Raw genomic sequence first — 23,043 nt, forward strand, 5'->3', positions numbered from 1 at the left:
CATTCAAGGACACTAAGACTTGCCTTTGGAATCATTGGGGAAGAAAACAAGGTGAATCGAATTCAACGGGCCTGCCCAACTAGGAGGAAATATGAATGACCAAAAAAAGAATGATGCTAAACAAGCAGAAGTGACACACAACCAATAAGATCACCACAAAATGAAGACGCCAAAATAATTAGACAAGAAAAACATTTTTCACTTTCAAGATTGAAACTTGATACTAAGACCTATCCTTACAAGGGCAAGCCAAAAAGTAAAACCTCATATTTCAAAAACAAGTCTCCACTAAGCCAAAGACAAACCAACCCAACAAACCCAAAGAACACATTTGGTTTACACCAAACTTTGCATTTAAAGCCAAGCATGATTGAGAGAGAGAGAGAGAGAGAGAGAGAGAGAGAGAGAGAGAGAGAGAGAGAGAGGGAGAGAGAGAGAGGGAGAAGAGGAGAGACAAGAAATGAATGCACTTCCAAAAAAGCACACCCGAATTTGAAAGAGATGCTTTAAAGTCAACACACCAACCAATCAAAGAATTCACAAAAAAAAACACATTTGAAAAATGCTAGAAATTGTTTTTGGCATCTCAAAAGTTGAACCTTCACTAATGCTGCCTAAAACAGGCCAAAAAGAAATATCTAAAAAATACCTATTTGACCTTTGGGAAGGGACCGACCTTTGCTATACCGTTGCAAAGGCGGGCGAAAAATAATGGATCACAAACTTAGAAGCTCAACAAATGCAAACCCCTACTTCGATTTGAGGACGGTTGAAATAAATAATGGACTGCATATGCTCGCAACAAGAACTTCCAAATTACAGCGATTTCATGTCCTCGTAAAACTTCTCTAAGTTCCTCTTCGACGCACCTCCTTCTGCACAGCTCTTCCTCAATAACTTCCTCAGCTCTTTCACTTCCTTCCTTGCCTTCTCACTTTCGCTTTCCTTCATCAGTTCCCTCACACCTCTCTCCACATGTGTCCTGTCTAGCCCTCCGTCTTCCGTCCTCTCTAGCTCCAGCCCCGCCTTCCACATTTGCGCTATGTACATGCAATTTGATCTCTGTTCTGCTCCCCTCGGACAGCATAGCATCGGAACGCCAGCCCATAAGCTCTCCATCGTTGAGTTCCATCCACAGTGCGTCAAAAACCCACCCACCGCCGCATGCTCTAACACCTCCACTTGAGGCGCCCACCTGATGATCAGGCCTCTTCCTTCTGTCCTTGCTCTAAAGCCTTCGGGTAAAACTTCTGATACGTCATCCTTGAACGCATCTTTTCGAATGACCCACAGAAAAGGTTGTGCACTCGCCTCTAGTCCGCAGGCCAGCTCTTGGATCTCATGCAAAGACAAACTGGAATAGCTGCCGAAAGCCACATAAATGACAGACGAATGGGCCTGCACATCCAACCACTTCAAGCAGTCGTTTTCCGTTTCAGCGTCATGTTTCGGGGATGTAGCGTGCTGAATTAATGGGCCAATGGCGTAAGCAGGAATTTGGGCTCGGCGGAAAGCTTCAAAAGCGGTAGGTTCTAGCTCGGTTACGGTGTGGATGAGAATCCTTTCTGCTGCCTTGACACGATGACTAAGCGCCAAGAAAAATTCCACTATAGGATTGGAAAGGTCTGCAAAAAGAAGTTCTTTTGGGTAATGCTCAATAGGAAATGGCGGAAGACCCTCGATGCAGTCAATCATGATTGGGTTTTCGCTCTCCCACCTGGTACTTGACCCTGTTACACAGCCCACAGGAACACGAGTGAGTGACTCTGAGCATGTAATGCACCATATTTGTAAGAAACTATCCACATTAACTAGTTAACCTACCTTGCTGAGGAAGATAACCTTTCGAAACTAGGACTGGAATGTTTGTGAGCATCAAGTATGACATTGAAGTTGAAGTCCAGTAGTCAATCCTGGGAATCGCGTACTTGTCGGCCACATCTTGGGTCCAAGGAATGAACGTGTCCGAGATGAGGCAAGTGACGGGCCGATTCTGCTGGTTCAGCTTCTCGATGAGCTGCCCAAGGCCCTCGCGCATGGAGGGGGTAACCACGAAGGCAGAGGGGGGCTGGGAGGGGTCAAATCCGTCAGGGACGACGTGGATCTGAATGGAGGAGTGCTCCTGAGGGGGGAGGCGATTGTTCTGCTGGAGCTGAGAGTATGTGGAAGAGAAGTAGACAAAGGAGACGGAGAAGCCGAGGGAGGAGAGGGAGCGAGCGAGGAGCAAGCAGCCATTGATGTGGCCTTGGCCACCGCAAGGAACAACGAGAGCGTGAGGAGAATTAGGCATGGATGAGGACTTGGAGAGTGCCTGAGAGAACTCCGAGTTTTTGATAGCTAGAGAAATCATATTTTACATATATATATATATATATATATTATATATATATATATATATATTATATATATATATATATATATATTGATTTGAGTATGAGGTCACCTCCTCCATCATCCTTTTCTTTTTCCAATATATTGTTTTGACTTTTCTTTTTCCAATATATTATTTTGAGCATGAGCTTTGGAAAAGTAATATAATTTCTTGGATAGCACTCATTGTTTTACTTCAAATTATTTCTATTCTTATGGCATCATGTAATATATTAGGCAATTGGAAGGTGCTCACAAAGTAAATGATGTGAATAATTAAGTTTCAATTCATATAAATATATAGTAGAATTTCAAGTTGTGCAATTTCAAGCATCGAAATTAATTATATTACAAGTTGTTTTTACAAAAAAATATAATTGTTGCAATGTTATTTGCATTCAATTTCTTATTTGCAGTCTCAGCAAGCAACTTCAATGCAAAGAAGATAGTGATGAAGTAAATTCATACAATGGTTTTCAAGATGTTAGTAAAATGCAACCATCACCGCATAATTTTGCATCCATTGCAAAAGCTATTATTCCAAGAAAAGAAAACTTTGTAGGAGGTGGAAACTCTTTAATATCTCTAGGGATAAGTCAACTATCTAATTGTGCACCTTATAGATTTGTCTTTGAGGGCAAATTATTGTACAAATATAGCACATACAAAGTCCACAATCCAAAATATCCTACCTTCCGAAGGAAGATTTCACTGACAAGTTTTGTTCACATACTATTACATTACTTGTGTCTTCTGCTTACATTCACCAATTTGTAAACTTCTTGCAAGTTGGAGAATTCTATAGGGTGGAGGGTGCAAGTGTTGTGCCAAAAGGACAAATAGAAGGAGGTACATCAAAGTTCTCCCTTCTTGTTGATGCCACCACTTGTATAATTAGAGGGGAACCTTTTGAGGGGAATCTACGTTTACTCCTGGATCATTCCCTTTCTACTTATGTTCCTTGGGCAAATGAGATGATCAACTTTGCCAAGTTTTTAGGATCAAATGTGATGGGAACAATTGCCATTGTTATTATAAAAGTGGCAAGTGATGAAGGAATGGCAGATCAAATCATAGTTGTAGATGGACCAAGAGACAAAGATAGAGCTGCAGTAAGTTGATTAATTCAATATAATCCCTTTTTTGTCTTTGAATTAGTATTATTTCTATTAACTTACCTTTTTCTTATTTATGTCATAATTGTCTTTTGTGAAAGAAAGAAAAAATACTCTTGCTCAACGAGTACAAGAGTTTAATGACGAAGCGGTGGTGATGCACGTGTTGAAGAATGTGTCCTTTTTGCAAGCAAAAGGAACGATTTGTATTTTTTATTTTACCATTTTGGCTGAGGTGCCTGATGGTTCAATTAAAGACGGTTTGAAACAAGCTTTCATGACCCAAGTAGCATGACTTGGATATGGGACTCAAGTGAATAAACCATGCTTGTTTTATTATGTCTAAAATTTTACTTAGAATTCATAATAAAATTTTACTTAGAATTCTCTTGACTTAAAACTCTACATATTTTCGTTGCACGTCTTTGGGATTTTACACTTCATGAACATCAACGCAGATTTACTTGAGTATGTTTTTGAGTCATGTGGAGGATTTCGAGTTAGCCGAGATCTTCTCCGACCTTATTGCTTCTGCTGCAAGGGCCCCCAAACTATTTCACAAGTTCCTTGCATCATTGGAGATATTGTTCGTCATGGTGGGGAGCAAGTACTGGTATGCATTCGTGGCTCGTACGTTGACATAGTGCTTTCCATGAGTGTTCCATTTGTTGAGCTATATGCGCAAGACCTCATGACTCATGACGGCATGCAACAAGCTTAGGAGTTCTAAGCCTAGTGGAAGCTTTACTGTTAATAGTTCTGATTTGTAATTGCATTTGAGGCAAATGCATGATGTACTTTCTTCTGTTTCAAGATGAAATTAAGCAAGCTTTCCTTAAAGTAATTCAATTCTATTAGTACACTTGAGATATTTATTCTTGAATTGATATATCATAACATGGAATTAGATCATCTCTTACAAATGAAAAGATTCTCTACAAATGAAGCTTTGATGGTGAAATATCCTTCCAACACAAATGTACTAATTTGTCTTCTACACTTTTACCCATCTCTAACATATCAATAATTGTTGACAACGTTATATGAGAATGTTGTGTCAAGTTTTTCAACTACAAATTCACCTTGGAATATGCTTACAATGATGTCGATAAATGTTGCCTCAATAATAGAAAGCATCCAAAATTTGGTTAGCAACTCTTCAACATCACGTGCATTACTAGTGGACATCATGAAAAATTCCATAACCTTTTTGGAACAAGCTTCACTTTACTATGCTATGATGGTATAAAGCTCTCCCAAAAAAAAAATCAATAGGCAAAGCAAATGATATGGACATAAGATCATTATTGTTGGATGAGTCAAGTGCCACTTGTACTATCAATCCATTGGTTCATTTGCAAGTAAAACATTCATGCACAACATGGAAGAAAGAGGATGATATATTATTGCAACAAATTGTCCATGCAAATCCAACATTGGCTGCAAAAGACATTTAATTTACAATGTCTACATCACAATTACACTTTACAAGCCATTGTTAACAAAATTTACAAGATGAGAAGAGTTATACTTGCACCAAATTTTATTCCTCGGGAACAAAACTTCTAAAAATACCAAAAAACGAAATTGCAAACAAAAAAGAAATGGAAGACTAATTTCAAATTTGGAATAATATATGAAAAGAATCAAAGATGCTCCAAGTTTTCAATGCATTTGTTGTGGTACCTTAACATTTCATGTGAAGCTTAGAATACTAAAAGAGAAAATGAAAGTTTTCCTTCAAGGCAATGGATTAAACATACCACAATTTCATTCTACTAAAATTTTCTTATGTTCTTTGTGCTACAAAAAAGTTAGAAATAAAAAAATACCAACTCTATCCACCATAAATATGAAAATGGCACATGTTGAAAAATACACAAAAATTCTTAATGACATCGAAGCAAGATTGGTTTCAATTAGAATACCCTTCGCACAAATATGTGAACTAGCATAGGAAGGTTTATTTGGACTACATGGAAGTGTTGTCGATGTTTTTGCAGATGTTGGAAGAGTGCAACGAGTACTTCGAAGTTTTTTAAATGAAAACGATACAGTTGCAATTGCAATTAAGCATAAACTCTCATATAGACATGCCTACATGAGTGGCATCATACGTCCAACATTTTGAATGCTTGCAATGAAAGAATTGATGAGTACACCATTATACAAAGAAAACAAAGTACACATAAATGAACTTTGGGAAGACCATGTCAAAATTATGCAAGAGCAAGACTCTTCAAATGACATTTTCAACAATGACAATGAGGACAAGCTTGGAGAAGATCTTCAAACTGATACTTTAGTTTTGGAATATACACAAGTCAACAAGTTGTAGACTTTGAAAACCAATTAATTACAGTAGCTCCTTCTCGCTTCTCTCCACTAGGTCTCTTTAAAGATTATATCAAGTTATTGCATGCTGGGAATTAACAAACGTTGACAAGCGGTTTGCTTTTTCAATCGATAATCTTTTCTTCAAAACAATGAAAATCCTCGTGAATCAAATACTTTCTTCCTCCTGGGTGCGTATGCATAAAGCACAAATGCAAGGAAGAAATCTTCAGGTAAAGGATGCACTAATGGATACAAAAACTGAGAAGCTTCTCCAATCGAACATAGGCTATCATGATTTCAATCACCTAAGAACATCTGCAGATTCAAAAAAATCAACTCAAGAAGAATCTTTTTGCTATGGTAAGACAATTGGATCCACCCTCCTTCTTTATCACACTCTCAACAACCGCAAATTTATATGAGCCATTAATTGAGTGCCTATGAAAACTCAATCCAAAATCATCAAACTCCCAACAAAAAAATGCAACCATTGAATTGAGAAATCTCATTCTTTCAGATCCTATCACAACAGCTCAATATTATGTTCATAAATTTAAAGCTTTAAAGTCAATATTGAAGAAAGATCAAACCATTCTTGGTAAATTGAATGATTTCTTCTTTGTTACTGAATTCCAAAATAGAGGGAGCCAACATGACCATGGCCTTCTATGGATAAATGATGCACCAATTTTTGGAATTTCAACTTGGGCGTCATTGCATAATCGGACTCAGCAAGAAAATTTGCAAATATCTCTCTTCTGCCGGAACTCCAAAATCCCAACCGATGAGTGAGAAATGGGAGTCAACACTTATCCCCTGCCATGTGGCATAAATCTAAGGTTTCAAAACCTTAGAATGAAAAATGCATAACAGAGAGACGAAATCGAATACACAGAGATCTATAACTCTGAAAATCCTCCACCAAATCGCGTAAGAATTGATAGGTAGGGGTTTTTGGGCGTCCGAAACGCAATGGGACAGACAGTTTTGGAAACCGTGGTCTCAATCACTGGGTCTAACACACGGACTGAAAAACGTTTTTGGAAACAGAGCTGTTTGTAAACTCCACTAGAGTGCGAATGATGAGCAACATAGAAGTTTTAGGACCTCCCGAGTCCACCGGAACTGACAGATCTGCAAATGGTTGCTCCAAACTTGAGTTCCAACACCTGGGTAGAAAAAAGCAGAAACTGACATAGTGAGTCAGAAATCCAATGAAATGATCCCAGATTCAAGAATGAAGGTGTTTCCAAGCTCCTGAAGTGAAGTGGACACCAAAAGAAAGCAATAGTTGCCTCTGCAAGTCAATACGAAGTCTCTGTCATCGAACGGAACAGGGAAAAGCTCAAAAAACGACTTTTTCTTTGAAAACACTTAACAGGCTCTCAAAACCACTTCGCAAAACCAAAGTGACTTTTCCAAAGGTTCCTCCAAGGTCTTTGCACACTCGGATGTAAGTAAAGTCACCCACAAAGCTTCCCACAGAGCTTCTCCTTCCTCTCACAGAGCTGCTGAGCTTCAAGCATTCACGCATGCTCAGCTAGATCACCCGGGCTCTAATACTAGTTGAGAGTGCTCTCAACGGAAGCAAGAACGGAAGAGGGAGAGAGAGAAACAGAGAGCCACACAAGTTTTTGGTGGGTGCAGAACACCCTAATCTTCTTTTTCATTCATTTATATATGTGTTTGAGTATTGTACATAACCGGGGTAAAGGCACAGTGACCTTTAACCCCCACAATAACTATGTTAGAATACTTAGCATATGATCTGTAGTTGTTTCTTCAATCTCTTGAACTGTAACATCACTAACTAGAGCTGTTGTTGATTTTGAGGTGCTTTATTATTGTATCTTGAAATCAAAATTTTCCTTTCTATTCTATGTTTGCACCACAACTCATAATCTGGTCCATGTGGGTGTCTATCCACACCATAATAATTACAATGATTTTGTTATTATTAGTTGTTGTTTTGATACCTTGGTAAACCATTATATCATCGATTTTGTTAAACTTGAACTACAACTTGATTAATTACCGTCGGTTGGGCTTGTTGAGTTGCCTTTGCCAAGTTCGGAGGTAATCTCCCATGATCATTCGAATTACACTAGCAATTTTCTATTCTATCCTTGCCATTCTAGTTGTGAATTTGACAAAAAAATTGTATCTTGATTAGAATTACTTGTAATTTCGAGGGTTTTCAAAGACTTGACGATTGTCTTTACCAAATTAGCCTTTTTTGTGGATTCTTTCTCTATTTGTTTCTTCTTCTTTTTCTTTTTGAAATCTTTTTTTGCTTTTATCTTTTGGTTCTTCTTCTTCACTCTTCTTTCTTTTCCTTCATTTGAATATTCATCATCATCACCAAAGTCAGAATCTGATTCTTCATAAGAATTATCATCGTCATTCTTCATCATCATTGTCGAAACCTAATTTGTTGTCAGACCCACATGCCTTCTTCTTCTTTTTCTTTGATTTTCTCGATGTTGCACCAAAGCATTGTTTAACTCTAGTTGCTTCTTCCACTAGATATCTCAGATCATTCATATCCATACTAGCTATAGCACCCCTCAAAATTTCGTCCCACCCACTTGATCCTGAGTGGTTCTTTGTGCAACAATTAGTCGCAAGTTGAAAATTTTGAAATTTTTTTGTATAATCTTCTACCAAAAGATCTTCTTGCTTCCTATTTCCTAGATTCTTTAATACACTTTCGTGTGTTTTTTTTTCTAAAATCTTCCTAAGAAAGATAACTTGAATGCATCATAACTTACAAAATGTGCAATTCCATATTGTGTGAGATAAGACATAGCCTTACCAAACACTGTGGCTATAAATTTTTCTTTTTCACATTGTTGTTGTAAATAACATTAAAGCTCCTTGCTTTCCATCTGGTTTCAAATTGACCAATGTGATTGCCAACATTCTCCTTGGGCTTTTCATTTTTTCACTTGTCCTTTTGTTGGAATAGGTGGTAATGAGTCAAACTAAAGTCGCCTCCTAGTCTGATTGGCAATAGAATGGTACCCAACATATTTTGAACACCATTTGTTTTGGTTTCATATTTAGATCTAATTGCTTAATTTAATTCTAAGTTGCACATACAAAAGTATCTTACGATATTGATTCTTGCAATTCTCTCTATTGGCATGTTCTTGATCTTGTCTAGTAGCCATTTCATGTTGAGATTCATCTTCTTCATTCATGCATTATGTTGAATATATGCACATTTGATTCAGAGTCTACTCCTGTGTGCCTGATTAGAAATCTTATTGATCAAAATTTGTCAATAGGTTGTTATGAAACCTAAACCAACATGTAAGATTGCCAAAGTAGAAGGGGAACCAACACCCCTTATTGTAAAATTTGCAATACTACTAACATAGTATTTCAAAACTACAAAACTGTAAAGTTTGCAAAAGAATAATAGATATTCACAGTAAAAGACAAATCATAATCAAAACTATAGAGACGTTATAAATGTAATTGTAGAATGCTAAAAAAAGTGACAAACTCGTAGATAAGAAAATACTAAACTATATTCAGATATGATAAAAAAGGGGACAAACATCCACACATACAGCTGCAGAGTTAATCTTGTAGCGTATCCTTGGGAAAACTATTAGAAAAGTTCTTACGACTATTAGAATGTTGACATTTTTAACCTCGAGCTTTTCATATTCCTGAATATTTCATATATAAAATATTTGATTTCACAAAATAAGGACTTTAGGCACAAGCTTAACATTGTGCTTTAGTAATGTAGTCTTGCACCAGATCTCCCTCATGTTCTAGAGAGTCCATCTAGAGGTTGAGAGTACAAACTTCATCATTCACCTCAAACATGTCCATGAGCACCATCTAAGATGTTGCTAACATCTTGACCAACTAGATGTGAGGAAGGATGTGTTGTAGTAGTCTTGATGGATAACAGAGAGTGCCTTTGAATTTTGCACTAACCGGTCATACTACTATAATGGTCACCCTTGTCACCCTCCAATAGCATTCTCGATTTCCTCAAGTTACAATTATGCTCTTATGGTGATTTAACAGACACTTATGCTAACCAATTGACTTTGTAGCTCCAACTTCCATAGAGGGAGGTTAGACCTGTCAAGCTTATCGATTGCCCTGAAGTTGGGGATGGGCATCTAACTAGCCATCTTCAAGTGAACCTCCTCTAAGTCGATAACACATGGAACTTGATAGAACATTGAGCTTCCTTAGTTTGGGAGGAACTCCTTTGTTTAGTGTTCATGTAGATCATGTAGAGTACAAGAATATTTTAGCCAACAAGACTCTCATATCATGTCAAAAATTCATGACCCAAACAAGCCTAGATGCACAATAAAATTTTAAACTTGTGGGGGTCCCTAATCTTGAAAGACTTATCTTAGGTGCTATAATGGATCAGTACTGCAAATAGATACTTGAGCACGCACACGCGAAAACAACTACCGGATTTTATTACAACAAAATACACCACGTTGGCTCCTTGATTACAGAAAGCTCTGAAGGAGATCCACTCCGTTCCAACCTCACAAGAATATACTACAGTTACCAAGTTGCAAGAAAGAAGAGTTGGTGAGGATCCCACATGCATCCTAAGAGATCTTTAGTGGAATCGCATGTGTGCTCCATGATTGCCACCACCATCATGGTGTCAATCCATTAATGCCATGATGGTGGTGTCACTCCATGACTGATGCCTAGAATCAGTTCAGTAATCATGGATAGATTACATCTTAATATTCAACATGTTAACCCTTAAATCAATACTCTAACTTATCTTTAGGTTGTCAATAGGTTTGCTTATCAATCGCATCCCACCTGAGACTCTACTTTACCAGATCCATAATTAGGTTTCTTGTTAGAACTTAGTCAGATTTTCATGTCTGGGAACTATCATTGGTTCCCATCTAGATCCCAATCTAGGTTACATCTAGAACCAAGTCAAGGTCTTCATCTAAATCCCTATCTACAGGTTAACATTTGGTATCCAACTTCAATAAGAAGACTGCCACATCCAGACTATTCCATCAATTGCCTTTTTGTCCTCCTCATATGGGAGCTCATATGTGGGGTAGTGGTCTCCAACCAATTTAATTATCAAGGGTGTTGTTGACCTTGTTGGAGAAGATTCTTAAATTTTCTCTATTTCCATGATAATATTCATGAATTTTTCAACTAAGTTTACAAGTTTGAACGTCCAATAGTCATAATTGTTATCATCCACTTTGATGTTCTTGTCTCCAAAGGTAATACATCAGCATGTAATTTTTCTATCTTGATCAAATTGATGTAAAATTGGTGATTATAGGCTTGTGAGTATCAAAGCATTTTCTGTCACTAAGAATACAAGAAGTTGGCTAACATAGAACTAAAACTAACAAAGTAATTGAGATATAGCAATAGCTTGTAAAACTAAAACTAGTATCAAAAAATGTTAAAACGGTTATACTTTTGCAAAGTATTTTAGAAAAATCCCAACTGGATTTGCAATTGTGGCATTTGATGTTCTGAAGCTATAAGTGAAGACTATACTAAAGTTTGATACAAGATGACTGAGATAGGACCAAATATGCTAAAACAACATGCCAACAAATGTGCTAGCCATGAGAAAGCAGGCTAAAAATGACTAAAATAGCCTGAAAATAATGTGGATACAAGTTTCTTTTAGTGTATGAAACTTTGGCAAAAACTAGGTCAAAATCAGACATCAAATTGGAAAGGGATAGGCATCGAAATTTGGATGTATTTAGGCCTCATGATGCAAAATTATGAGCACCAGTTTTGTCCTAGTTAGTTTATGCAATGGCTTAGTTCGATGTCTGAATTCAGGTAGGGGTTTCAATACCACCAAGATTCTTGCTAGATGTACTTTTTGCAACTCCTACGGGCATCTATGCCCCTCCTTCCCACTTATACTTCCCACTTATACTATAGCTTTCATACCAAAAACAATTCTTTAACCTAATTTGTGAACACGTGACAATGATCATGCTATCATGCTATGTTCATGTTTACCATGTGTGTGTCCTTCAATGGAGGGAATTGCACCTAAAGCAGTGATGATGTGCATGTGGTAGTGGGTAAGACATGACTCTTGATGTGGTAGTGGATGCCCTGTGCCTAGTGTGGCAATGTATATTAATGTAAGTACGTGTGAGTACAACAGGGTGTGGAGAAAAAAAGGTAGGAAGTAGGTGAAGAGGTTCAACAAAGGTGTCGATCAAGAGAAGGGGAAGATGTAGCAACTAAAGATGGGTTGTCAAGGGAGATATTAAGGTAGAAGATGCAGGGCTAATGGATGAACAGAGGAGGCTATAGGTAGTGAGTTCTATGTAGGACTAACAATAGAGCCTTTAAGCTCTTTAAAAAAGCCAATGATGGACATGGCTCAAGTCTAGGAGTCTTGTTGGTGGGAATATTGAAGAGCATGTCGAATATTGAGTCTGGTTGGTGGGAATATTGAAGAGCATGTTACAATAGGAGCGACATTATAGTGAAAAGGGAAATAGTGAGGACAATCGCTCTGTAGTGATGATTTTAAGGGCAAGTAGGAGGTACTAACGGAGCATTCCAGAATCTTTGCAAGTCTGTTGCCTATTGACATCAACATTTGTGGGGATTTGCTTTCCCAATCTGCACTTGTCTTGCAAATCCCAACTCACAAGGTCACCAATGATGGTCTTTCTTATGGCTTGGGTCGCACCAAAATCCAGAAAGAGCATGCTAGCCTAATACATAATTGTTGCTCATACTTTCTCACAAAATAGGCAAAGGCCAAAGGAGTAAGGAAAGCAAATGCCAAAAGCATGGCAAAGTTTTGGTATGAATAGGGATCACCCCTTGAACTCAACACATATAGTTGTCGGTCGGAGATTGTATTTGATAAAAGAATATGCTTTATAAATGATGTGATTAGAAATCTATGGATTGGCATTGACGTAATGCTACATATTATTTGCAACACGTAGAGTTCACCAATTGCTCTCTCTCCAAGTGTCCATGCTCCCTCTCAATTGTCCACGCCCTCTTGCAATCTCAGTAACGCACTAGCATTCCCTTAACATTGCAACCTATCCCTCAACCTTGCAACCTATTTTCTTTTCTCTTCTCCTACTTCCTTCTCTTACCTCCTCTCTTTGCCTCTCTTCTCTACCAAAGTCACTCCTTCCAAAGTCAATCCTACAAGTTTTCTCAACCCCTGACCCCCTCAAGTTAGTGATAGAGAAGCATTTTTACTTTCTTACCCTTTCTAACCTTCACCCCTTTCAAGACCTTACTACCTCCTACCCTAAAACCCCAAGGAATGGTTCTCTAACCCTTTTTGTAATCAACCTCTTTCATTCCTTCACTCATACACACTTCACTTGCATATTACCTGAATGTCAATAGACGTCATCGTAATCGAATGCTAGTAAAATCACCAGACCTCTTTTGTTGATGAATAGAGGCCCCCAAACTTTGAGATATACCTTCCTACATCAGCTTGATGACCGCATCAGAGCAGTTGTTTGTCAAGGTTCCTCTTTCGAACATACGGCGAGCTGGATGCCACGATCCACAAGCAAGGGCATCAAACGTTGGACTAAACCCATCATTCTGGTTATTCCTCCGCCTCGTTTCACGATAATGATGATTGTAAATGGACTCCTTAAGCTTTCCTTACACTACGCTTGAGAATTTGCAAAGATGTAGAATACGTTGCTTGAATGATCAATCTAAGCTCTCATCCTAGTCCTACAACGTAAGAAGCTCCCCACTAGTTTATCAAAACTACATGAGAAAAAATGAAGAGTACAACAACCGTGAAAGAAGGTGACCAAAAATATACCCTGTGGCTTGCCATGGGGTGAAAAGCTAAAACTCAAAAGCTATAAGAAATCTCTCCTAATGATAGAGACACATCCAAAATAAAGCAAAATTCATACACTTAAATTTGTATGATATCAACATTTATGATTGTGACATGTGGCTCAAGAAGAGCTCAACAAAATGAAAACCTCCCCCTAGGATGCCTCCCATAAATAAATAAATATGAGTAGATGAAGTTTATCACTCTCCTTTCTTAATTCCTACAAGTAATCACCCCATGTCTTGAATTTTGCAATATGCTGATCTATTGACACAAAGTGAATAGTTCATGATAAGATGATAGCCAAATGCAAAAAGGCACTCCATCATTTAAGTTCCTTCTAGTTAATCCTTCATGACACTAAGGGGCTTAGCACATGGGAAGAAATAGGATGGGAATGGGAATGGGAAAAGGTGGTCCCAAGTGGTCCCATACATATTTCTATCCTATTCCCATCCTACCATGTGCTAACCAAAAAAGAACTAGGGATGGGTTTAGGAGAAAGAGGACACATGGCATCATTTCATGTGTTTAGGAGATGGGGACCACTTGGGGACAAGGATACATGTCATCCTTGCATGTTTTTGAATCCCTAAAAAAGGGGAACCCATTCTGGCTGCCAAGGTCTAGAGGCCATGGTCTAGGATGGGAGAAAAAGTGGCTCCTCCCATTCTTAATCCATCCTAGACCAAGTAAGTGGGTCCTCCCATTCTTAGACCACTTGGTGTAAGATGGGAGTAATGATGACAAAAAGATTCCCAGCCTAAACCCATGCTAGCCCCATCCATGTGCTAAGGCCCTAAGTATGGAGCAAAGTCAAATACCAACGTTCGAGGATTCCATGGAACGATTTTGCGTTGCCGTATTAGTTTTGCGGTCCTTAATGCAGTTTCAAAGGCCAAGAGGTAAAGTTCTTGTTTACCATACATTTTTTCATGAATTGTTACAAGGACTGTTTTGTGAATTCCCCATACATCTTCCTTAACTCTTTTCATACGAGTATCTGCCTCAACCGTGATCCATAGCATTGTACATATTGGAGCAGCAACAATTACGACAAATCGCTCCATAGTCTACAGTTATATAAGTTTCAAGCAACATAATACCCTCTGCAACTGATTTGGCCACAAACAGTTATATTGTATATTTTATCGTTCGGATGATCATGCTGGATTCTGCTTACTCGATGAACGAGTAATAGCCCAACAACAGATATCGACCTTTGTGGGGGATACTTGGAAAATTCCCTAAGCTAGCAGGCAATGGTCCAACTCCAGTGACCACCATCAGCCGCCAGATTTGTCCTCAGGGCTTGGAACTTTCGTCAGTTGTGACAAGGTAAAGACAGGGTTGTGCTCTTGTCTGCTGAGCCAAGGTAAACATCAGAGAATGTATTTATTTGATTTTTGCTGCTGGATCATAGCCGAACATACAAGGAGAGCATAATTATCATATTCCATGCAAGAAAGCTCAATGAGTGATCCCATGATCTTGAAGACTTTGAAGAAGGTCGATTCCATGCGCATACAGTGAGGCAGGTGGGGAACAGCAAGTTATAGAACGCTCAAAATATCCGTCGTCTCTGTCTATCCAAACACATTACCTTAAACTATAAAAGACTGAACGTTCGTGCTAGAGTTATACGCTACGGGGTATACAACAATTCAAACCATCAGATCTTTATCAAGATCAGCACTTAGAATTTTGACACGTGGCTTCAAGGGCTGCCTAGCGTAACAATATAAGAAAGCAAAAATCTACTCCATAGGGCAACCTTTGTGAGCGGGCATGTTGCAAAAAAAATCAATTTTAAAATATTTGAAAATTTAAGTAAAATTTGACGAGTCCTACACAGATCAGGCCAAGGAAGTTTGGGAAGGTTAATAAAAAACAAAGGGTAAAGTATGTAAGGAGTGCTTTATCATACTATAAATATTTAAGGATGAAGTATGGAATCGTGCTTTATCATAGTTTATATACATATGAAGTTGGGTTCAACTATTTTATAACAGTTGAAAAATTAGTAAGGGGCTACCTACATTGATACTTTGGTGCAGAGGTCAAACCCCTTTCTATGAGCAAACCTTCTTGAATAATAGTTCCCACCATACTTCATATTGAAGGATGACTTATTGAAGCAATCCTTTATCAAAGGATAAAGTTTAGTAGGATATAGTATAGTCGTAGTGCTATATCATAGTTTATGAACATGTGAGGTTGGGTTGGATTATCTTATGCCAGTTGTAAAATTAGTAAGGGGCTACAGAGGCCAAACCTCATAACGGATAATAGTTCTCACCGCTGTGAATCACTTAATGGATTGTATTCTATGAAAGTATTAGAGGGTTGCTACTATTTAGTAGTGTGTTCAAATGCAGACTGCTATCCTTTCTGCATTAGTATGTGCATGCTACTAAAAAAACACAATGCAGGCCTCATTCCTCTCATTCAAATCTGAAAACCTTCCGTACGACCATTGCCAGTTCCCCGCGTGCGGTCTGCCTTGGTTTTCCACCTTCCAGGCGTCGTGAGTCCTCCTAAGCTCCCCGCTACCCGTGCAACAATAGCCAGTGATTCCCTTCTTTCTTTTCCGTTTTTCCCCGTTGCCTGTCATCGTCAACCCAGGTCTTTCCATGGTAATCCTTTCCAAAATGGTTTTGCATGGGCATGCAACATGGCAGCCCACGTTTCCATTTTCCCCCTTGGACTTTAGTTTGCCCCCAAGATTCCTATATGGTGACTCCGATGACCAACTTGAAAGGCCTTTGCCCCTTGCCCCGTCTATGGGGTCCATTCCCCTGGACCCAACCACCACTTTTGCCCCCAAGGCATTTATTGCTAGGGGTTTCTAGAATTCCAAGCAACCCATGACCTCGCTCTTTGTTTTCCCATGGTCCTGCCCACATGCAGCCCAACATGCATGTACCAGAAATCACGCCCTCGTCACAATTTCCTTCGATCTCTTTGATTACTCAAGCTCTCTCTATACAAGCAACAATAAATACCTAGATCTTCAATGTATGTAACTTGAGCTGGATTGAGGCACATTTTGAGCCAGATTTTTCAGCGTAACCTCTGCACCAGAATTGCACCATGGGCAAGTGCGCAGTGTTAAGGGTGCAATTATATTAAGCAATAAACCTCATATTCTGACACTGCGCTAAACTAAGGGAGGAGGAACGACTGGATGTAGGAGAGAGTAGAGAGTCTACACAGACAACACCATTACAGATAAGGGTTTACACAACTTTCGTAACTGTTCACTGCCACATTCGTGTATTTGAAATGAGTACAGATACATGACCCCTTGCACTTTAGCGCTACATTTACTTAAAAATCTGTTAAATAGACAGTCCTGAATTCATAAGGTCTGTTAACCAGCGTTTCCAAGCATGAGACGATGTCAGGAGACAAACATTGCACGGTGCACCCACTCTAACCCAACAGATACACAAGTGTGAGCATTCATACTAGATACTTAGCCTCAGAAAATGTTAATGCAAGAAGGTTTTATTGAGAGACCCAACTGTCATCTTGATCTACAATGCAACCCAGTTACATCAAACGCTTACAAGCTACTTAAGAAGGCAATTGTTTCATTTCAAGGAAATTCTTTGTCCTACAAATTCATAATGTCTGATAACCGACGTTTCCAGTAGTGACGATGTCAGGAGACAAACATTGCACACCTCTAATCCCGAAGAAAATTTATGCAGGAAGCATCATATTACAGAACTACTTACAATGCTGCTCATGGCAACTTCAGATTCATAGCCTCGAGAGATACTGCAAGAGGGTTTTTTATCTCGAGAGCCAACTGTAATCTTGACCTACAATGCAACCCACTGCTGAAGTGAAGACCTTTCGCATACTGCAGAAGGGCCCCTGGAATGATATCATCTTCGCCCTTTTACAGTGATGGCGCAGGTACTGGAATTCCTTCCTGGTAAGCTTTATCCATTGGCATTGCCATCTGGCCATTTTCTTGTCAGGTGGGCTTCTTTAACTCCAAACAGGCCACCACTAAAAAACTTACCATGATGGTCCACCCCACAGATAGCCGAAATTTTAGTAGCATCTGGGCAGGTTCAGGTAATGTTCTATGCAATAAGCTCAAATCACAGTTCCATCCTTAATTGTTGAGTCCTTCAATATGACTGTGATGCCAGATCGAATGCAGAACCCATCAGCAGACCTGTCCGCTTCCTCCACATTCTGAAAAGCCAAAAAATTGTCAGTTTCCTCAGAATTGGCTCAGGAAAACCACTAGTATAATTCGCACTAGGTAAACACCCAAACACTTCAAAAAATAACAAATGACCACAACAAACAAGGAAAAAGAAAAGACGAGGGAAAAACCTTGCCAAATCTATCAGTGCCCAAGGTTAAACAAGCAATAATATAGCTTTCACCAGGAGTCATTCATTGTCACCATTGAGAGCAACCTTGCTCACTCTAAAATTTAGAAATTCACTTGCATGAAAGTATAGCAGTAAATAATAAAACAAAAGCACTACGTAACAGTTCAACTCCCAAGCTTGTTACTGCAACTAACACCAAAAGCAGACCACCATGCCTACTTACATGCATGCACCTAACTACTCAGCCTCTTTGAACAGAAAAGCATGAATCCACAAGGAACACACATATTTGAAGAATGAAACAACTGAGAAGAATCTGGTACAAGCAACACATACAAGTAGCTGGTGAAAGGTAGAGGCCAACTATTCTCAGGAAGCCAAAGCAGCTAGACTAAAAATAGTTGAAGTTATTATAGCTCCAAGTCTTCAAGCCTCTTTCTGGACTAATAATTACATTTGTCTTAAGACTATTAGATTATTACAATGGATTTTTTAAGAGATTTGCATAAACCCACGTCTTGCAGACATATTTGCAAGCAATAATGTAACAGAGCAGGTGCACAGAAAGGGTGAGCGAACATGGCATTAAAGCCAACCCTAGGCCTGAAAGCCTTATTTAACATCCTCACCATCTTTTTGCATTACTGAATCATAAACATTACCGTCCAGCAAACAGCTCTTCCCAACAATTTTACCACTGCAACGCTACTGTCTAGCCAAACAAATTCTTTGTCTCCAACTGAAGGTTCCTCTGTAACTTTAATAAACACCCACTACATTGTTGAAAGCCAAATTGTGGGTTCAATCTCAAAATATCAAAACCAACACCGTATCACGTACAGATGCATTATTCAAAACGTTGAACAATTTGCTTTCAGAACTCTGTGGTCAGAAATCCACATTAAAATATCTTGGTGGAATGTAAAGTGACAGTGAACCCTTTTCGACTCCAAGAAGTCCAAATTATCTGCATCTCATTCCACTCCGGAGGCACAGGTCCTATATCCATTACCTTAAAAACCATTTTCAATCTCTGACATGAAAAGGGTAGATACGACTTATGGTAACTCACCTCAGAATTTGCTATCACTACATTTTTCCCAATCCTGGCATTCTTGTCAATAATGCAATTCCTGCAAAACAAGATCATTGGGGATTGTAGGTCAGGAAATACTAAGATCTTGAGACAAAGGAAAATTCAAGCTAATACCAAAATATTATGAAGTGTCTTGCCAAAACCTAGAAAAAAGACCTCTGTGGAGACACATCCTGCCAAGTAAATACACCAGTGGGACAAACTTCACCTGATTTTGGTGTTCTCTCCTACTCCCACTGGAACTTTCCCTTGAGCAAGAAGGGCTGCCTGCTCAACATCTGTTTCGTAGTAATCAGCACCAAGCATGACAGTATCCTGAAAACACCCAACATTTTGTAGATCTTGCTTCAGAATACTGCCACAAAACAAGGCCCTCTCTAGTCAACGCAATCGACCAACAACACCAATCCATTAGATAAAGGACTTCACTTCACTATTCAAAGAGCAATCCTCCAGTGGTTAATTCACTTTAAGTCTATTGATAGCTGTGTTCCAAAAATTTGACACACCACTGAAGTAGGAGCCACACTTATAGAAGAAAAATAGGCATACAATACAAAATCATTGCAACCAGGCGTAAGCTGTTAACTGGAGTTCCATAAAATTGCAAGGAGTGCTGCACTGTTTGTTTTTCACAAACAACTCAAACCAATTGGTCCTACCTTCAACTCAGCGCCATTTTCAATACGGGATCTAATTCCCACAATTGAATGTTCCACTGCACATTCCCGCAGAAAACAGCCATGTGATATTATTGATTGAATTATCTGTGAGTAAAAAACAACCAATAAGTCAGTTGCACATTCTCAAAAAGTAATTAAAGACCTCAAAAGTAAGTTTACAACTAGAAAGCTTTAACGGTAGAGAGACAACCCAACCTTGCAACTATCAACTTTTGTTGGCGGAAGGTATCGTGGTGAGGTATAAATTGGCTTCATGGCATCATAGAAGCTGAATTTTGGTGGCTACATCCAAGAAGCAAATATAGGGCAGTGAGATTAAGCTGCATTAGAGCATGAGAAACAGTTGTGCATCACTACAGCAGGGAATGTGACCAAATAGCCATTTTCAAGCAAGCACAAGATCAAACCAAGGTCATCAATTACAAGCTCAATTACGCAAGTGCCCCTTATCTAACAAAGAACCAAAACACAAGCAATCACACTAACATGTCAACGTGTGTGCAACAGGGATGAACATGCTCAAAGTTAATCTAGAAGATTAGGTGAAAACTCTAATTTAACCATTCTATTTCTGCCATGAACATGCGAAATTATTGAATATTATGAAGAATGGTCACCTGAGCAGTCAGAGCTAAGTTAGCTTCATAGAAGGATCTGATTGTTCCAATATCCTCCCAGTAGCCATCAAAGAGGTAAGCCTGTTCATCCATACAGATGGAAAACATATGAATGTCTGTGAATTCAATAGCACTCACAATTTCTATCATGTCCTTGACTTAACCAAGGGCATTAAAATGATTACTCCAGTTATCACCCTTGATGAAATTCTTTCCTGCGATTGCTGCCATATTTACCACCAAATGGGAGCATTTCCAAACTGATATATGTGCATACATATATTTGTCTTTCTGTGCAGTGAGAGGAGCTCGGAAGGTGAACACCTATTGGAAAGGGCAGTGGGGGACCACATGGACAGCTTGGCTGAGGAGTTAACTGCCATTCGCTGGTAGCTACGATGACCATCTACTAGACTCACAGTCGTTGTTCACAGCCTGGAAGATATCTGGAATCATTCAAAATTGATAGAAGTGATGGCCGCCCAGGAAGGGTGCGTTGAGGGAAAGGAGGGACAATTAGTAAGCATAAAACACTGACAGAGTCAGGTTTCCACCACACTGAGCGTCAGGCTGATATAAATCACCAAAGCCTTTGAGACCTTCAGCAAGGACGGTATGCCTTTCCAGCCAGAATAATGAACACATCACCTTGAAGAAGAGGTTGCAAGAACTAAACTAAGAGACACTCAAACAGACGCCAGCACAGCTACAAGCCAGTGTCCGTGCACACACCCGGCAGAGTGACAAGTATGTGAGCACGTGCACACATTTGCACACACAAAATTACTAAATACAAAAGAGGAGGTATTTTTCATACATCACTTCCTTAATGAAAGGAAACGTCCAAATCACTGCAATATAGATGTCAAACAGAAGGAGAAATCATTTTGACTAACATCTCTGTCCCTGACTGAGAGATGCCCAAGAATTTCTCAGGATATTATTACCTTAACGTTACATTCCTTTGCTGAGGCAGGAATAATTTCTGAGCCAAAATCATTTGCGGTGGGATAACGCCATCTGCGGGCAATACAACAATGAAAAGGCTGATGTTAATATCTAAAATCATTTGCAGTGGGATAACACCATCTGCAGGAAATACAACAATGAAAAGGCTATGTTATACATATTAAAGGTGCCACATGACCTAGAACAGAAACCCTATCAACTTTTAAAACCATTCCATGCTGCATTCAACCATATAAGATTAGTCTAACAGCATACAAATCCCAGAACTATGGTCACCACATCCTTAGATCTTGTATCTACCCTTCCATGTACAAGGGGGTAATTTCTCTATGCAAGTAAGGAAATCTTCAGCTCATATTATATACAAAGATCACATTTATTCATCCTGCTTTTGCTTCCCATCAGAAACAACTCACCGGAGAAGTTTAAGAAGAATATCCTTTTTAAAGACATAAACTCCCATGGATGCAATGTAAGGATTTTTCTTCGCCTCCTCTGGAGACAAACCTAGAACAGTTGTGTCCACCTCCTGATATGAGATATTTTTACTATAAGATACAAAGCTGAAACACTAGTTAAGCTGAAACACAATTTAACTTGCTTGACATGGAAAAAAAATAACTTTATACTTTTCACCTTCAAGATTATGTTTGAAGTCCCTAGCGTCCTCTGAAAGGACGATGGAAATTTGATTTTCTAATAAGCATACAGTGGAGGAGAACTTACCATAGCCTTGAGATCATCCCCCTTGGGCTTCTCCGAAAAATACAAAACCCGCCCTTTGCTATCAATCTTCATCAGACCATAGTCTGAAGCTCGGCTGTAAGACAAAGTATGAAATTTTTAGAGATGTACACGAGGTTTCACAATTATTGCATGGAGATAAAATTGTCATTATTAACTTCAAACCATCCAGAATGCAATTCCTGCTATGATACGGTTGCTTCTTACCAGTTTTAGACAAAGACAATAGCGTAATTAAAACATGTTTGACATGCACCAACACAAACATATACAAGCCCGTGTATGGCCATGCACTTGCCAATTCTAGAATTGACAAGAGATACATGCAAAATATATGGTTAAAGACTGAAACATATCAAGATACAATTACGAAAAGCATAGATCATTGTATAGGCCGACTTCAAAGAGCTCTACACATACAAGAACATATAAACATCTTATTTACACCAAGATCTCCCTAGACCTAGCCCTCACAACATCTTTTATTCAGCCAAGTCACGAAGACCTGGAATATGAATCTATTATGACTATTCAGCAGATATGAATGCAAAATTTTGGTTATCCTGAATTGCCCCTTGCATAGAAGGCAAGCCACCAAACACAGAGAGCCTCATTGGGCTTCTAAATTACAGAATTGTTTTTCCTGGCCCTGTTTACATACCTGAATGACTGGAGAACATGCTTCAACTCATAATGCAAAAGCAAAACATGCATACTAAACTAGCTCCTACAGCCCTTCTTTCCATCTAGAGAGAGGTGTTAGAATCTCACTGTGCCCACCTGTGAGCCCTCGATTTGAGGGGACAAGGGGCAATGAGAGGTAGTAGGGCTGGGGAGAGACCTAGGCAGGCATCAGAGGGCTGGTCGCAGCCTGCAACAGCAGGTTTGAGGGG

At 39.0% G+C, this 23,043-nt stretch overlaps 2 protein-coding genes across 2 annotated transcripts in view; both read right to left on the reverse strand.

Moving 5' to 3' along the window:
• Positions 1-710: 710 nt before the first annotated feature.
• Positions 711-2,294, reverse strand: LOC147900375 (7-deoxyloganetin glucosyltransferase-like). Its single transcript, XM_087377303.1, has 2 exons — positions 1,825-2,294; positions 711-1,730 (listed from the first exon to the last, which is right to left on the reverse strand). The coding sequence occupies exons 1-2, from the start codon at positions 2,288-2,290 to the stop codon at positions 817-819; spliced, it is 1,380 nt and encodes a 459-aa protein (XP_087233429.1). The 5' UTR covers positions 2,291-2,294; the 3' UTR covers positions 711-816.
• Positions 2,295-17,201: 14,907 nt separating this feature from the next.
• The window catches only part of LOC147900376 (glucose-1-phosphate adenylyltransferase large subunit 3, chloroplastic/amyloplastic-like), a 52,497-nt gene continuing 46,655 nt past the window's right edge, over positions 17,202-23,043 (reverse strand). Inside the window, exons 7-15 of the mRNA XM_087376981.1 lie at positions 22,133-22,226; positions 21,823-21,935; positions 21,385-21,457; positions 20,438-20,518; positions 20,016-20,102; positions 19,800-19,904; positions 19,346-19,452; positions 19,114-19,174; positions 17,202-17,895 (exon numbers count right to left, since the gene is read on the reverse strand). Coding sequence (XP_087233107.1) covers positions 17,794-17,895; positions 19,114-19,174; positions 19,346-19,452; positions 19,800-19,904; positions 20,016-20,102; positions 20,438-20,518; positions 21,385-21,457; positions 21,823-21,935; positions 22,133-22,226 — 823 coding nt within the window. The 3' untranslated portion in view covers positions 17,202-17,793. The remainder of the gene's footprint in view (positions 17,896-19,113; positions 19,175-19,345; positions 19,453-19,799; positions 19,905-20,015; positions 20,103-20,437; positions 20,519-21,384; positions 21,458-21,822; positions 21,936-22,132; positions 22,227-23,043) is intronic.

Source organism: Dipteris shenzhenensis, chromosome 7 (genome assembly GCF_047967505.1).
Source record: "Dipteris shenzhenensis isolate YYH24624 ecotype China chromosome 7, Dip_SZ_1.0, whole genome shotgun sequence".
In the NCBI taxonomy this organism is placed as follows: domain Eukaryota; kingdom Viridiplantae; phylum Streptophyta; class Polypodiopsida; order Gleicheniales; family Dipteridaceae; genus Dipteris; species Dipteris shenzhenensis.

Bases quoted from the DNA above. Each gene is read 5' to 3' on its own strand.
- LOC147900375 (XM_087377303.1), bottom strand. From the start codon at position 2,290: ATGCCTAATTCTCCTCACGCTCTCGTTGTTCCTTGCGGTGGCCAAGGC. The intron at 1,731-1,824 runs GTAGGTTAACTA...GCTGTGTAACAG, and splicing joins AGGTTATCTTCCTCAGCAAG to GGTCAAGTACCAGGTGGGAG.